Here is a 17,259-nt window from a genome sequence, read left to right as displayed (position 1 = left end):
CTAACTGTTATTCAATGTGTTTCTATGGGCTAATAGCAGTAAGGACTAACTGTTATTCAATGTGTTTCTATGGGCTAATAGCAGTAAGGACTATCTGTTATTCAATGTGTTTCTATGGGCTAATAGCAGTAAGGACTATCTGTTATTCAATGTGTTTCTATGGGCTAATAGCAGTAAGGACTATCTGTTATTCAATGTGTTTCTATGGGCTAATAGCAGTAAGGACTATCTGTTATTCAATGTGTTTCTATGGGCTAATAGCAGTAAGGACTATCTGTTATTCAATGTGTTTCTATTGGCTAATAGCAGTAAGGACTATCTGTTATTCAATGCGTTTCTATTGGCTAATAGCAGTAAGGACTATCTGTTATTCAATGTGTTTCTATGGGCTAATAGCAGTAAGGACTATCTGTTATTCAATGCGTTTCTATTGGCTAATAGCAGTAAGGACTATCTGTTATTCAATGTGTTTCTATTGGCTAATAGCAGTAAGGACTGTCTGTTATTCAATGTGTTTCTATTGGCTAATAGCAGTAAGGACTATCTGTTATTCATTGTGTTTGTGTGGGCTAATAGAAGTAAGGACTATCTGTTATTCAATGTGTTTCTAATAGCAGTAAGGACTGTCTGTTGTTCAATGTAGTGATTCTGTTATTCAATGTGTTTCTATGGGCTTATACTGTAGCAGTAAGGCCAAATGTTTTTTGTATTAAATATATATACTTGTTTAAATACTTCAAGCTTTAAAAGTCTTAAAATTCAAACATCAAAATGATCCTTGGTTTGAAAACATACAGCTTCCCCTCCCCCAGTTTAGACAGGGCTTAGACTGTAATGGGTTAATGCTTCTATTTTGGGTAAAACTGTTGAAATAAGCTCATGAGGCATTTCCAAATGATATTCTTCATGAATTAATGGCTATATATATATAATTAATTTAAACGTTTCATAAAATAAATGGATGCAATCTCAGATTGCCCCCTTTAAACATAATAAACGTGTCTTTTGTGATTTTGTGTTTTTTTTCTTCAGGTAATGAGTTCGGCCACCCAGAGTGGCTGGACTTCCCTAGGAAGGGTAATAATGAGAGTTATCACTACGCCAGGCGTCAGTACAACCTGCTGGACACTGACCACCTCCGTTACAAACAGCTCTATAACTTTGACCGGGACATGAACCGTACCGAGGACAAGTACGGCTGGCTGGCTGCACCACCGGTAAGGACGCGCACACACGCACACGCACGCACGCACACGCACGCACACGCTCACACACGCTCACACACGCACACACGCACGCACGCACACACGCACGCACGCACGCACGCACACACGCTCACACACACACACAGCTACATGCACGCACACACACACACGCTCACACACACACACACGCTCACACACGTTCACAGCGACATGCACGCTCACACACACACAGCTACATGCACACTCACACACACACATACACACAGCTGCATGCACATACACACACACACACAGCTGCATGCACGCTCACACACACACTGAGGAAAAATATGACTGCCTGGTTGTAGTATCTCTAAGGACACACAGTTCCATGCAGATATATACCCACAGTCGGCCACAGTCGGCCACGGTCGCCCACAGTCGGCCACGGTCGCCCACGGTCGCCCACAGTCGCCCACAGTCGCCCACAGTCGCCCACAGTCGCCCACAGTCGCCCACAGTCGCCCACAGTCGCCCACAGTCGCCCACAGTCTCCCACAGTCTGCCACAGTCGCCCACAGTCTGCCACGGTCGCCCACGGTCGCCCACGGTCGCCCACGGTCGCCCACGGTCGCCCACGGTCGCCCACGGTCGCCCACGGTCGCCCACAGTCGCCCACAGTCGCCCACAGTCGCCCACAGTCGGCCACAGTCGGCCACAGTCGGCCACAGTCGCCCACAGTCGGCCACAGTCGGCCACAGTCGGCCACAGTCGCCCACAGTCGCCCACAGTCGGCCACAGTCGCCCACAGTAGCCCACAGTCGCCCACAGTCGGCCACAGTCGGCCCTCTACTTATTTTACATTTGTGTGTTCAGTATAACCACGACACATATATTTCCTGTCCATTTCCTTTCCTTTCTGCACCAGTGAAAACAGGCAGATACCTTCTGTCATCCCCACATGGAGGAGGCAGACAGACAGACAGATACCTTCTGTCATCCCTTACCCTATTCCCACATGGAGGAGGCAGACAGACAGATACCTTCAGTCATCCCTTACCCTATTCCCACATGGAGGAGGCAGACAGACAGACAGATACCTTCTGTCATCCCTTACCCTATTCCCACATGGAGGAGTCAGACAGACAGACAGATACCTTCTGTCATCCCCACATGGAGGAGGCAGACAGACAGGCAGACAGACAGACAGACAGACAGACAGACAGACAGACAGACAGACAGGGAGGGAGGGAGGGAGGGAGGGAGGGAGGGAGGGAGGACAGGCGGACAGACAGGCAGGCAGGCAGACAGACACAGGTAGACAGACACAGGCAGACAGACAGACAGACAGGCAGACAGGCAGACAGACAGACAAGAACACAGACATGTTGGCACTCTTCCTGGGGTCCACACAAATCATTAAACATGACATAATACAGAATATTAATAGACAAGAACAGTTCAAAGACAGAACTAGATACATTTAAAACGGTACACATAGCCTACACACACTAGATGGCCAAAAGTATGTGGACACCTGCTATCAAACATCTCATTCCAAAATCATGGGCATTAAAATGGAGTTTGTCCCCCCTTTGCTACTATAACAGCCTCCACTCTTCTGGGAAGGCTTTCCACTAGATGCTGGAACATTGCTGCTATAACAGCCTCCACTCTTCTGGGAAGGCTTTCCACTAGATGTAGGAACATTGCTGCTGTAACGGCCTCCACTCTTCTGGGAAGGCTTTCCACTAGATGTAGGAACATTGCTGCTATAACAGCCTCCACTCTTCTGGGAAGGCTTTCCACTAGATGTTGGAACATTGCTGCTATAACAGCCACCACTCTTCTGGGAAGGCTTTCCACTAGATGTAGGAACATTGCTGCTATAACAGCCACCACTCTTCTGGGAAGGCTTTCCACTAGATGTAGGAACATTGCTGCTATAACAGCCACCACTCTTCTGGGAAGGCTTTCCACTAGATGTAGGAACATTGCTGCTGTAACAGCCTCCACTCTTCTGGGAAGGCTTTCCACTAGATGTAGGAACATTGCTGCTATAACAGCCACCACTCTTCTGGGAAGGCTTTCCACTAGATGTAGGAACATTGCTGCTATAACAGCCACCACTCTTCTGGGAAGGCTTTCCACTAGATGTTGGAACATTGCTGCTGTAACGGCCTCCACTCTTCTGGGAAGGCTTTCCACTAGATGTAGGAACATTGCTGCTATAACAGCCTCCACTCTTCTGGAAAGGCTTTCCACTAGATGTTGGAACATTGCTGCTATAACAGCCTCCACTCTTCTGGGAAGGCTTTCCACTAGATGTAGGAACATTGCTGCTATAACAGCCACCACTCTTCTGTTACTACTACTATGATTGTTACTGTTACTACTACTGTTACTACCACTACTACTACTATTGTTACTGTTACTACTATTGTTACTGTTACTACTACTACTGTTGTTACTGTTACTACTACTACTGTTACTACTACTATGATTGTTACTGTTACTACTATTGTTACTGTTACTACTATTGTTACTACTAGTGTTACTACTACTACTACTACTACTACTACTACTACTACTACTACTACTATTGTTACTGTTACTACTATTGTTACTGTTACTACTATTGTTACTACTATTGTTACTACTAGTGTTACTACTACTACTACTACTACTACTACTACTACTACTACTATTGTTACTGTTACTACTATTGTTACTACTACTGTTACTACTAGTGTTACTGCTACTACTACTGTTACTACTATTGTTACTACTAGTGTTACTGCTACTACTACTGTTACTACTATTGTTACTGTTACTACTAGTGTTACTGCTACTACTATTGTTACTACTAGTGTTACTGCTACTACTATTGTTACTGCTACTACTATTGTTACTACTATTGTTACTGCTACTACTATTGTTACTACTATTGTTACTACTAGTGTTACTGCTACTACTACTGTTACTACTTCTACACCTGCATTGCTTGCTGTTGGGGGTTTTAGGCTGGGTTTCTGTACAGCACTTTGAGATATCAGCTGATGTACGAAGGGCTATATAAATACATTTGATTTGATTTGATTACTACTATTGTTACTGATACTACTATTGTTACTACTATTGTTACTGTTACTACTACTACTACTATTGTTACTACTATTGTTACTACTATTGTTACTGTTACTACTACTACTATTGTTACTACTATTGTTACTACTATTGTTACTGTTACTACTACTACTATTGTTACTACTATTGTTACTTTTACTACTACTACTACTATTGTTACTACTAGTGTTCCTGCTACTACTATTGTTACTGTTACTACTATTGTTACTACTAGTGTTACTACTATTGTTACTGTTACTACTATTGTTACTGTTACTACTATTGTTACTGTTACTACTACTACTATTGTTACTACTATTGTTACTACTATTGTTACTGTTACTACTACTACTATTGTTACTACTAGTGTTCCTGCTACTACTAGTGTTACTGTTACTGCTACTACTACTACTACTACTACTACTACTACTATTGTTACTGCTACTACTATTGTTACTGTTACTACTACTACTACTACTATTGTTACTGTTACTACTACTACTACTACTATTGTTACTGTTACTACTACTACTACTACTATTGTTACTACTACTACTACTACTACTATTGTTACTGTTACTACTACTACTACTATTACTACTACTACTATTGTTACTGTTATTTCTACTACTATTGTTACTACTACTACTACTACTACTACTACTGCTACTATTGTTACTGTTACTGCTACTACTATTGTTACTACTACTACTATTGTTACTGTTACTACTAGTGTTACTGTTACTACTATTGTTACTGTTACTACTATTGTTAATGTTACTACTACTACTATTGTTACTGTTACTACTACTACTATTGTTACTACTATTGTTACTGTTACTACTAGTGTTACTACTACTACTATTGTTACTGTTACTACTATTGTTACTACTATTGTTACTGGTACTACTATTGTTACTACTATTGTTACTGGTACTACTAGTGCTACTACTATTGTTACTGGTACTACTTGTGTTACTACTACTACTATTGTTACTGTTACTACTATTGTTACTACTATTGTTACTGTTACTACTATTGTTACTGGTTCTACCAGTGCTACTACTATTGTTACTGGTACTACTAGTGTTACTACTACTACTATTGTTACTGTTACTACTAGTGCTACTACTATTGTTACTGGTACTACTTGTGTTACTACTACTACTATTGTTACTGTTACTACTAGTGTTACTACTACTACTATTGTTACTGTTACTACTATTATTACTGTTACTACTATTGTTACTGTTACTACTAGTGCTACTACTATTGTTACTGGTACTACTTGTGTTACTACTACTACTATTGTTACTGTTACTACTATTGTTACTACTATTGTTACTGTTACTACTATTGTTACTGTTACTACTACTACTACTATTGTTACTGTTGCTACTATTGTTACTGTTACTACTACTACTATTGTTACTGTTACTACAATTGTTACTGTTACTACTACTACTATTGTTACTGTTACTACTACTACTATTGTTACTGTTACTACTACTACTACTACTATTGTTACTGTTACTACTACTACTATTGTTACTGTTACTACTACTGTTACTGTTACTACTAATGTTACTACTAATGTTACTGTTACTACTATTGTTACTGTTACTACTACTGTTACTACTATTGTTACTGTTACTACTACTGTTACTACTATTGTTACTGTTACTACTACTACTATTGTTACTGTTACTACTACTACTATTGTTACTGTTACTACTACTGTTACTGTTACTACTATTGTTACTGTTACTACTACTGTTACTACTACTGTTACTGTTACTACTATTGTTACTGTTACTACTACTACTACTATTGTTACTGTTACTACTATTGTTACTGTTACTACTATTGTTACTGTTACTACTACTACTGTTACTGTTACTACTACTACTATTGTTAATACTACTACTATTGTTACTGTTACTACTATTGTTACTGTTACCACTATTGTTACTGTTACTACTATTGTTACTGTTACTACTACTACTATTGTTACTGTTACTACTATTGTTACTGTTACTACTACTACTGTTGTTACTGTTACTACTACTACTATTGTTACTATTACTACTATTGTTACTGTTACTACTATTGTTACTGTTACTACTACTACTATTGTTACTGTTACTAATATTGTTACTGTTACTACTACTACTATTGTTACTGTTACTACTATTGTTACTGTTACTACTATTGTTACTGTTACTACTACTACTGTTGTTACTGTTACTACTACTACTATTGTTACTACTACTACTATTGTTACTGTTACTACTATTGTTACTGTTACTACTATTGTTACTGCTACTACTATTGTTACTGTTACTGCTACTACTATTGTTACTACTACTACTATTGTTACTGTTACTACTATTGTTACTGTTACCACTATTGTTACTGTTACTACTATTGTTACTGTTACTACTATTGTTACTGTTACTACTACTACTATTTTTACTGTTACTACTGCTACTATTATTACTGTTACTACTACTACTACTACTACTACTACTACTACTACTACTATTGTTACTATTACTACTATTGTTACTGTTACTACTACTACTATTGTTACTGTTACTACTATTGTTACTGTTACTACTACTACTATTGTTACTGTTACCACTATTGTTACTGTTACTACTACTACTATTGTTACTGTTACTACTACTATTATTGTTACTGTTACTACTATTGTTACTGCTACTACTATTACCACTATTGTTACTGTTACTACTATTGTTACTGTTACTACTATTGTTACTGTTACTACTACTACTACTATTGTTACCGTTACTACCACTATTGTTATTGTTACTGCTATTGTTACTGTTACTACTACTACCACTATTGTTACTGTTACTACTATTGTTACTGTTACTACTATTGTTACTGTTACTACTATTGTTACTGTTACTACTACTACTATTGTTACTGTTACTACTATTGTTACTGTTACTACTACTACTATTGTTACTGTTACTACTACTACTATTGTTACTGTTACTACTATTGTTACTGTTACTACTATTGTTACTGTTACTACTATTGTTACTGTTACTACTATTGTTACTGTCACTACTATTGTTACTGTTACTACTATTGTTACTGTTACTACTATTGTTACTGTTACTACTATTGTTACTGTTACTACTATTGTTACTGTTACTACTACTACCACTATTGTTACTGTTACTACTATTGTTACTGTTACTACTATTGTTACTGTTACTACTATTGTTACTGTTACTACTATTGTTACTGTTACTACTATTGTTACTGTTACTACTATTGTTACTGTTACTACTACTACTATTGTTACTGTTACTACTACTACCACTATTGTTACTGTTACTACTATTGTTACTGTTACTACTATTGTTACTGTTACTACTATTGTTACTGTTACTACTATTGTTACTGTTACTACTACTACTATTGTTACTGTTACTACTATTGTTACTGTTACTACTATTGTTACTGTTACTACTACTACTATTGTTACTGTTACTACTACTACTATTGTTACTGTTACTACTACTACTATTGTTACTGTTACTACTACTACTACTATTTTTACTGTTACTACTATTGTTACTGTTACTACTATTGTTACTGTTACTACTACTACTACTACTATTGTTACTGTTACTACTACTACTACTACTATTGTTACTGTTACTACTATTGTTACTGTTACTACTATTGTTACTGTTACTACTACTACTACTACTATTGTTACTTCTGCCATTTAGCAGATGCTTTTATCCATTCAAAGGTCTAGCCAACAACTGATCATGCAATTTCTTTATTTTATTTTGTTTAACCGTTATTTAACCGGACAACTCTTATTTACAAAGACAACATACCACCAAAAGGCAAAATGGCCTCCTGCGGGGACAGGGGATAAAAAATAAACAATAAATATAGGACAAAACACACATCACAACAAGAGAGACAACACACCACTCCATAAAGAGAGACCTATAAGACAACAACGCAGCATGGCAGCAACACACGTGACAACAGCATAGTAGCAACACAGCATGACAGCAACACACATGACAACAGCATAGTAGCAACACAACATGGCAGCAGCACAATATGGTAGCAGCACACAACATGTTACAAACATAATTGGGCACAGACAACAGAACAAAAGGCAAGAGGATGGAGACAACAATATATCCAAATCACATGGTGCCAGCGCATTGAATTATTTCAGTAGTGTATCCATTTTTTGTATTTCTTTATTTAATCTTTATTTAACTAGGCGTGTCTGTTAAGAACAATTTCTTATTTTCAATGACAGCCTAGGAACAGTGGTTTAACTGCCTTGTTCAGGGGGCAGAACATCAGATTTTTACCTTGTCAGCTCGGGGATTCGATCTAGCAACCTTTCGGTTACTGGGCCAGCGCTCTAACCACTAGGCTACCCGCCTCCCCAATCAATACATTGCCTTGGTTATTCTGCATAGTGAGCATGATTCTGACTTTGGTTTAATGTTGCCTCATTCCCCCCAGACCAAAGGGCTCAGTTGCTATTGGTGTTTAGAGGTGGGTTTGGAAGTTGTGTTGGAGCTATGCATTAGTAGGGTAGTGGGCGGGCAGTGTTGCTCTCCCAACTGGATCAGTCTATTGAGGGTAGACTGATCCATCCCAAATTGCACCCTAAGTAAAGCTAAGTGAGTGAAGGGCCTGTAGGTGAACATACAGGCAGCAGGTACTTGGGTTAACAACATGGCTGTGTAATGTTAGACTGAGTTAACATGGCTGTATAATGTTAGACTGGGTTAACATGGCTCTGTAGTGATGTTAGACTGGGTTAACATGGCTCTGTAGTGATGTTAGACTGGGTTAACATGGCTGTATAATGTTAGACTGGGTTAAAATGGCTGTGTAATGTTAGACTGAGTTAACATGGCTGTATAATGTTAGACTGAGTTAACATGGCTGTGTAATGTTAGACTGGGTTAAAATGGCTGTGTAATGTTAGACTGAGTTAACATGGCTGTATAATGTTAGACTGGGTTAACATGGCTGTATAATGTTAGACTGGGTTAACATGGCTGTGTAATATTAGACTGGGTTAACATGGCTGTATAATGTTAGACTGGGTTAACATGGCTGTATAATGTTAGACTGGGTTAACATGGCTGTATAATGTTAGACTGGGTTCACATGGCTGTATAATGTTAGACTGGGTTAACATGGCTGTATAATGTTAGACTGGGTTAACATAGCTGTGTAATGATGTTAGACTGGGTTAACATAGCTGTGTAATGATGTTAGACTGGGTTAACATGGCTGTATAATGTTAGACTGGGTTAACATGGCTCTGTAGTGATGTTAGACTGGGTTAACATGGCTGTATAATGTTAGACTGGGTTAACATGGCTGTGTAATGTTAGACTGGGTTAACATGGCTCTGTGGTGATGTTAGACTGGGTTATCATGGCTGTATAATGTTAGACTGGGTTAACATGGCTGTATAATGTTAGACTGGGTTAACATGGCTGTGTAATGATGTTAGACTTGGTTAACATGGCTGTGTAATGTTAGACTGGGTTAACATGGCTGTGTAATGATGTTAGACTGGGTTAACATGGCTGTGTAATGATGTTAGACTGGGTTAACATGGCTGTATAATGTTAGACTGGGTTAACATGGCTGTGTAATGATGTTAGACTGGGTTAACATGGCTGTATAATGTTAGACTGGGTTAACATGGCTGTATAATGTTAGACTGGGTTAACATGGCTGTGTAATGATGTTAGACTGGGTTAACATGCCTCTGTAATGATGTTAGACTGGGTTAACATGGCTCTGTAGTGATGTTAGACTGGGTTATCATGGCTGTATAATGTTAGACTGGGTTAACATGGCTGTATAATGTTAGACTGGGTTAACATGGCTGTGTAATGATGTTAGACTGGGTTAACATGGCTGTGTAATGTTAGACTGGGTTAACATGGCTGTGTAATGATGTTAGACTGGGTTAACGTGGCTGTATAATGTTAGACTGGGTTAACATGGCTGTGTAATGATGTTAGACTGAGTTAACATAGCTGTGTAATGATGTTAGACTGGGTTAACATAGCTGTGTAATAATGTTAGACCGGGTTAACATGGCTGTGTAATGTTAGACTGGGTTAACATGGCTGTGTAATGTTAGACTGGGTTAACATAGCTGTGTAATGCTGTTAGACTGGGTTAACATGGCTGTGTAATGCTGTTAGACTGGGTTAACATGGCTGTGTAATGTGCACTACTTTTGACCAGGACCCATACGTAGTAGGGTGCCATTTAGCACGTATCCAGCTACTGTTAACGTGTTATTAGGGGAGATTAACAATGTCACCCAGACAACTATTTATAGCTCAGTCCGGTTTCCCACGATGCCTTACTCCCCCCTCTCCCCCAGCCAATTACATAGCTAGAATATTCACTGTTGAGTGAGAGATAAGCTCTTTTGTGATTGGACAGACAGGCGGAGGGATAGAGGGAGGATTGGATGGGATGGAGTTTAGGGAATAAACTGCCAATCACCCTCGTACATATGTCTATTTCAACATGAAACTTCCTATAACTTTTAAACTGGACGATTTATCTCAGTGGTTTTCGACATGTGTTTTTTTTTGGACAGAAATAAAGCTCGTCCACAGTGATGCTATGAAACTTCTGTTGATTGATAGGTAGTAACAAAAAACTGACATCGTTGAGTATCGATGACGTTAATAATGGCTGAACGGTTTCCTCATGTGACTGTGTTCCTTGTATTGATGAGGGCGATGTGACTGTGTTCCTTGTATTGATGAGGGTGATGTGACTGTGTTCCTTGTATTGATGAGGGGGTTGTGACTGTGTTCCTTGTATTGATGAGGGGGTTGTGACTGTGTTCCTTGTATTGATGAGGGGGTTGTGACTGTGTTCCTTGTATTGATGAGGGTGATGTGACTGTGTTCCTTGTATTGATGAGGGTGATGTGACTGTGTTCCTTGTATTGATGAGGGTGATGTGACTGTGTTCCTTGTATTGATGAGGGCGATGTGACTGTGTTCCTTGTATTGATGAGGGCGATGTGACTGTGTTCCTTGTATTGATGAGGGTGATGTGACTGTGTTCCTTGTATTGATGAGGGGGATGTGACTGTGTTCCTTGTATTGATGAGGGCGATGTCACTGTGTTCCTTGTATTGATGAGGGTGATGTGTCTGTGTTCCTTGTATTGATGAGGGTCATGTGACTGTGTTCCTTGTATTGATGAGGGTGATGTGTCTGTGTTCCTTGTATTGATGAGGGTGATGTCACTGTGTTCCTTGTATTGATGAGGGTGATGTGACTGTGTTCCTTGTATTGATGAGGGTGATGTGTCTGTGTTCCTTGTATTGATGAGGGTGATGTGACTGTGTTCCTTGTATTGATGAGGGTGATGTGACTGTGTTCCTTGTATTGATGAGGGTGATGTGACTGTGTTCCTTGTATTGATGAGGGTGATGTGTCTGTGTTCCTTGTATTGATGAGGGTGATGTGACTGTGTTCCTTGTATTGATGAGGGTGATGTGACTGTGTTCCTTGTATTGATGAGGGTGATGTGACTGTGTTCCTTGTATTGATGAGGGTGATGTGACTGTGTTCCTTGTATTGATGAGGGTGATGTGTCTGTGTTCCTTGTATTGATGAGGGTGATGTCACTGTGTTCCTTGTATTGATGAGGGTGATGTGACTGTGTTCCTTGTATTGATGAGGGTGATGTGACTGTGTTCCTTGTATTGATGAGGGTGATGTGTCTGTGTTCCTTGTATTGATGAGGGGGATGTGGTACGTTACTGAAAGGTTTCTCCTGTCACTGTGTTCCTTGCAGGCGTTTGTGAGTGCCAGGCACGAGGGAGACAAGGTGATAGTGTTCGAGAGAGGCAACGTGCTGTTTCTGTTGAACTTCCACCCAACCAGGAGCCAGACCAACTACAGGGTGGCTGTGGCCTCGCCTGGGAAGTATCCTTATGGCTATATATGAGTGTCCTGTGTGTGTGTGTGTGTGTGTGTGTGTGTGTGTGTGTGTGTGTGTGTGTGGGGGGGGTAGGGTAGGTGGGAGGCTGGGCGGGATCTGTGGGTATAAATGCACAAAACATCCTAGGTACCTGGGTTCACACACACACACAACACATTTACCACACACACCCCGTAGCATCGGAACACACACACACACACACACACACACACACACGACACATTTACCACACACACCCCGTAGCATCGGAACACACACACACACACACACGACACATTTACCACACACACCCCGTAGCGCCGGAACACACACACACACACACACACACCCCGTAGCGCCGGAACACACACACACACACACACACACACACACACACACACACACACACACACACACACACCCCGTAGCGTCGGAACACACACACACACACACACACACACACACACCCCGTAGCGTCAGAACACACACACACACACACACACACACACACCCGTAGCGCCGGAACACACACACACACACACACACACACACACACACACACCCCGTAGCGTCAGAACACACACACACACACACACACACACACACACACACACACACACAGTTGCGTTTCCAGTGCCATGTTGGACTGTTTATTTCCATTTACCTGGGGCCTCGTCTCTCCCTTCCGGTGCATTGCTCTGATGTGTGAGGAGATGCTCTCTGAAGTCGGGAACACGAATAAATGGCTGTCATTATAAAGCACCACTGTAAACATTGTACAGTCAAGTGTGTGGTGTGTGGTGTGTGTGTGTGTGTGTGTGTGTGTGTGTGTGCGTGCTCCGACGCCACGGGGTGTGTGTGGTAAATGTGTGTGTGTGTGTGTGTGTGTGTGTGTGTGTGTGTGTGTGTGTGTGTGTGTGTGTGTGTGTGTGTGTCGTGTGTGTGTGTGTGTGTGTGCTCCGACGCCACGGGGTGTGTGTGGTAAATGTGTGTGTGCGTGTGTGGAGGAACCAATTAGAGCAGAAGACAGATGAACGCGCCACTCAGAGGAAGAAGAGGTAAACAACAAGATCCAACCGGTTCAGAGTGCTTTTCCATTACATTCTGTATGCTGTTTCACACACAACATCCTGAAAGGACATTAGCTCTCCTGCTCCACACCTGGACTGGGAGTTGCATGATGTTTAAAGTCTTGTTGTCCTGCCCCCTCCATCATGGTCACCTGAGGCTTTTCACTCTCTAACGCTCTCTGATTCTGTTTCAAATGGTTTATCTCGGCTGTCCACCCAAGCTGCTCTGAGCTCTGTTCTGTCAGTTCTGTCTGTCTCTACTCTAGCTCTGTTCTGTTCTGTCTGTTCTGTCTGTTCTGTCTGTTTCTGTCTGTTCTGTCTGTCTGTTCTGTCTGTCTGTCTGTCTGTCTGTCTGTCTGTCTGTCTGTCTGTCTGTCTGTCTGTCTGTCTGTCTGTCTGTCTGTCTGTCTGTCTGTCTGTCTGTCTGTCTGTCTGTCTGTCTGTCTGTCTGTCTGTCTGTCTGTCTGTCTGTCTGTCTGTCTGTCTGTCTGTCTGTCTGTCTGTCTGTCTGTCTGTCTGTCTGTCTGTCTGTCTGTCTGTCTGTCTGTCTGTCTGTCTGTCTGTCTGTCTGTCTGTCTGTCTGTCTGTCTGTCTGTCTGTCTGTCTGTCTGTCTGTCTGTCTGTCTGTCTGTCTGTCTGTCTGTCTGTCTGTCTGTCTGTCTGTCTGTCTGTCTGTCTGTCTGTCTGTCTGTCTGTCTGTCTGTCTGTCTGTCTGTCTGTCTGTCTGTCTGTCTGTCTGTCTGTCTGTCTGTCTGTCTGTCTGTCTGTCTGTCTGTCTGTCTGTCTGTCTGTCTGTCTGTCTGTCTGTCTGTCTGTCTGTCTGTCTGTCTGTCTGTCTGTCTGTCTGTCTGTCTGTCTGTCTGTCTGTCTGTAGCTCTGTCTGTCTGTCTGTCTGTCTGTCTGTCTGTCTGTCTGTCTGTCTGTCTGTCTGTCTGTCTGTCTGTCTGTCTGTCTGTCTCTGTCTGTCTGTCATTTCTGTCTGTCTCTGTCTCTAGCTCTGTTCTGTCAGTTCTGTCTGTCTCTGTCTGTCTAGCTCTGTTCTGTAGCTCTGTTCTGTCTGTCTCTGTCTCTAGCTCTGTTCTCTGTCTGGTCTGCTCTGTCTCTGTCTGTCTGCTCTGTCTGTTCTGTCTGTACTCTAGCTCTGTTCTGTCAGTTCTGTCTGTTCTGTCTGTCTGTCTGTCTGTCTGTCTGTCTGTCTGTCTGTCTGTCTGTCTGTCTGTCTGTCTGTCTGTCTGTCTGTCTGTCTGTCTGTCTGTCTCTACTCTAGCTCTGTTCTGTCTGTCTGTCTGTCTGTCTCTACTCTAGCTCTGTTCTGTCTGTCTGTCTGTCTGTCTCTACTCTAGCTCTGTTCTGTCATTTCTGTCTGTCTCTACTCTAGCTCTGTTCTGTCAGTTCTGTCTGTCTCTACTCTAGCTCTGTTCTGTCAGTTCTGTCTGTCTCTACTCTAGCTCTGTTCTGTTCTGGTCTGTCTGTCTGTCTGTCTGTCTGTCTGTCTGTACTCTAGCTCTGTTCTGTCAGTTCTGTCAGTTCTGTCTGTCTGTGTCTGTCTGTCTGTCTGTCTGTCTGTCTGTCTGTCTGTCTGTCTCTACTCTAGCTCTGTTCTGTCTGTCTGTCTGTCTGTCTCTACTCTAGCTCTGTTCTGTCATTTCTGTCTGTCTCTACTCTAGCTCTGTTCTGTCAGTTCTGTCTGTCTCTACTCTAGCTCTGTTCTGTCAGTTCTGTCTGTCTCTACTCTAGCTCTGTTCTGTTCTGGTCTGTCTGTCTGTCTGTCTGTCTGTCTGTCTGTACTCTAGCTCTGTTCTGTCAGTTCTGTCAGTTCTGTCTGTCTGTGTCTGTCTGTCTGTCTGTCTGTCTGTCTGTCTGTCTGTCTGTCTGTCTCTACTCTAGCTCTGTTCTGTCAGTTCTGTCTGTCTGTCTCTACTCTAGCTCTGTTCTGTCTGTCTGTCTCTACTCTAGCTCTGTTCTGTCAGTTCTGTATGTCTGTCTCTACTCTAGCTCTGTTCTGTCTTTCTGTCTGTCTGTCTCTACTCTAGCTCTGTTCTGTCAGTTCTGTCTGTCTGTCTCTACTCTAGCTCTGTTCTGTCAGTTCTGTCTGTCTGTCTCTACTCTAGCTCTGTTCTGTCAGTTCTGTCTGTCTGTCTCTACTCTAGCTCTGTTCTGTCTGTCTGTCTCTACTCTAGCTCTGTTCTGTCAGTTCTGTCTGTCTGTCTCTACTCTAGCTCTGTTCTGTCAGTTCTGTCTGTCTGTCTCTACTCTAGCTCTGTTCTGTCAGTTCTGTCTGTCTGTCTCTACTCTAGCTCTGTTCTGTCTTTCTGTCTGTCTGTCTCTACTCTAGCTCTGTTCTGTCAGTTCTGTCTGTCTGTCTCTACTCTAGCTCTGTTCTGTCAGTTCTGTCTGTCTCTACTCTAGCTCTGTTCTGTCAGTTCTGTCTGTCTGTCTCTACTCTAGCTCTGTTCTGTCTGTCTGTCTCTACTCTAGCTCTGTTCTGTCAGTTCTGTCTGTCTGTCTCTACTCTAGCTCTGTTCTGTCAGTTCTGTCTGTCTCTACTCTAGCTCTGTTCTGTCAGTTCTGTCTGTCTCTACTCTAGCTCTGTTCTATTCTGTCTGTCTGTCTGTCTGTACTCTAGCTCTGTTCTGTCAGTTCTGTCAGTTCTGTCTGTCTGTCTGTCTGTCTGTCTGTCTGTCTGTCTGTCTGTCTGTCTGTCTCTACTCTAGCTCTGTTCTGTCTGTCTGTCTGTCTCTACTCTAGCTCTGTTCTGTCAGTTCTGTCTGTCTCTACTCTAGCTCTGTTCTGTCAGTTCTGTCTGCCTCTACTCTAGCTCTGTTCTGTCAGTTCTGTCTGTCTCTACTCTAGCTCTGTTCTGTCAGTTCTGTCTGTCTCTACTCTAGCTCTGTCTGTCTGTCTGTCTGTCTGTACTCTAGCTCTGTTCTGTCTGTCTGTCTGTCTGTCTGTCTGTCTGTCTGTCTGTCTGTCTGTACTCTAGCTCTGTTCTGTCTGTCTGTCTGTCTGTCTGTCTGTCTGTCTGTCTGTCTGTCTGTCTGTCTGTCTGTCTGTCAGTTCTGTCTGTCTGTCTGTACTCTAGCTCTGTTCTGTCTGTCTGTCTGTCTGTCTGTCTGTCTGTCTGTCTGTCTGTCTGTCTGTCTGTACTCTAGCTCTGTTCTGTCAGTTCTGTCTGTCTGTACTCTAGCTCTGTTCTGTCAGTTCTGTCTGTCTGTCTCTACTCTAGCTCTGTTCTGTCAGTTCTGTCAGTTCTGTCTGTCTGTCTGTCTGTCTGTCTGTCTGTCTGTCTGTCTGTCTGTCTGTCTGTCTGTCTGTCTCTACTCTAGCTCTGTTCTGTCAGTTCTGTCTGTCTGTCTCTACTCTAGCTCTGTTCTGTCTGTCTGTCTCTACTCTAGCTCTGTTCTGTCAGTTCTGTATGTCTGTCTCTACTCTAGCTCTGTTCTGTCTTTCTGTCTGTCTGTCTCTACTCTAGCTCTGTTCTGTCAGTTCTGTCTGTCTGTCTCTACTCTAGCTCTGTTCTGTCAGTTCTGTCTGTCTGTCTCTACTCTAGCTCTGTTCTGTCAGTTCTGTCTGTCTGTCTCTACTCTAGCTCTGTTCTGTCTGTCTGTCTCTACTCTAGCTCTGTTCTGTCAGTTCTGTCTGTCTGTCTCTACTCTAGCTCTGTTCTGTCAGTTCTGTCTGTCTGTCTCTACTCTAGCTCTGTTCTGTCAGTTTTGTCTGTCTGTCTCTACTCTAGCTCTGTTCTGTCTTTCTGTCTGTCTGTCTCTACTCTAGCTCTGTTCTGTCAGTTCTGTCTGTCTGTCTCTACTCTAGCTCTGTTCTGTCAGTTCTGTCTGTCTGTCTCTACTCTAGCTCTGTTCTGTCAGTTCTGT

At 41.9% G+C, this 17,259-nt stretch overlaps 1 protein-coding gene across 1 annotated transcript in view; it reads left to right on the top strand.

The window, feature by feature from the left end:
* Positions 1–17,259, top strand: part of gbe1b (glucan (1,4-alpha-), branching enzyme 1b) — a 401,340-nt gene that overhangs the window by 305,167 nt on the left and 78,914 nt on the right. Inside the window, exons 13-14 of the mRNA XM_052468704.1 lie at positions 1,033–1,217; positions 12,192–12,322. Coding sequence (XP_052324664.1) covers positions 1,033–1,217; positions 12,192–12,322 — 316 coding nt within the window. The remainder of the gene's footprint in view (positions 1–1,032; positions 1,218–12,191; positions 12,323–17,259) is intronic.

The sequence above is a fragment of the Oncorhynchus keta genome, chromosome 18, assembly GCF_023373465.1.
Source record: "Oncorhynchus keta strain PuntledgeMale-10-30-2019 chromosome 18, Oket_V2, whole genome shotgun sequence".
NCBI classification, from domain to species: domain Eukaryota; kingdom Metazoa; phylum Chordata; class Actinopteri; order Salmoniformes; family Salmonidae; genus Oncorhynchus; species Oncorhynchus keta.
Note: the sequence above shows the minus strand (reverse complement) of the source record. Positions and strands in the feature narration are given on the sequence as shown.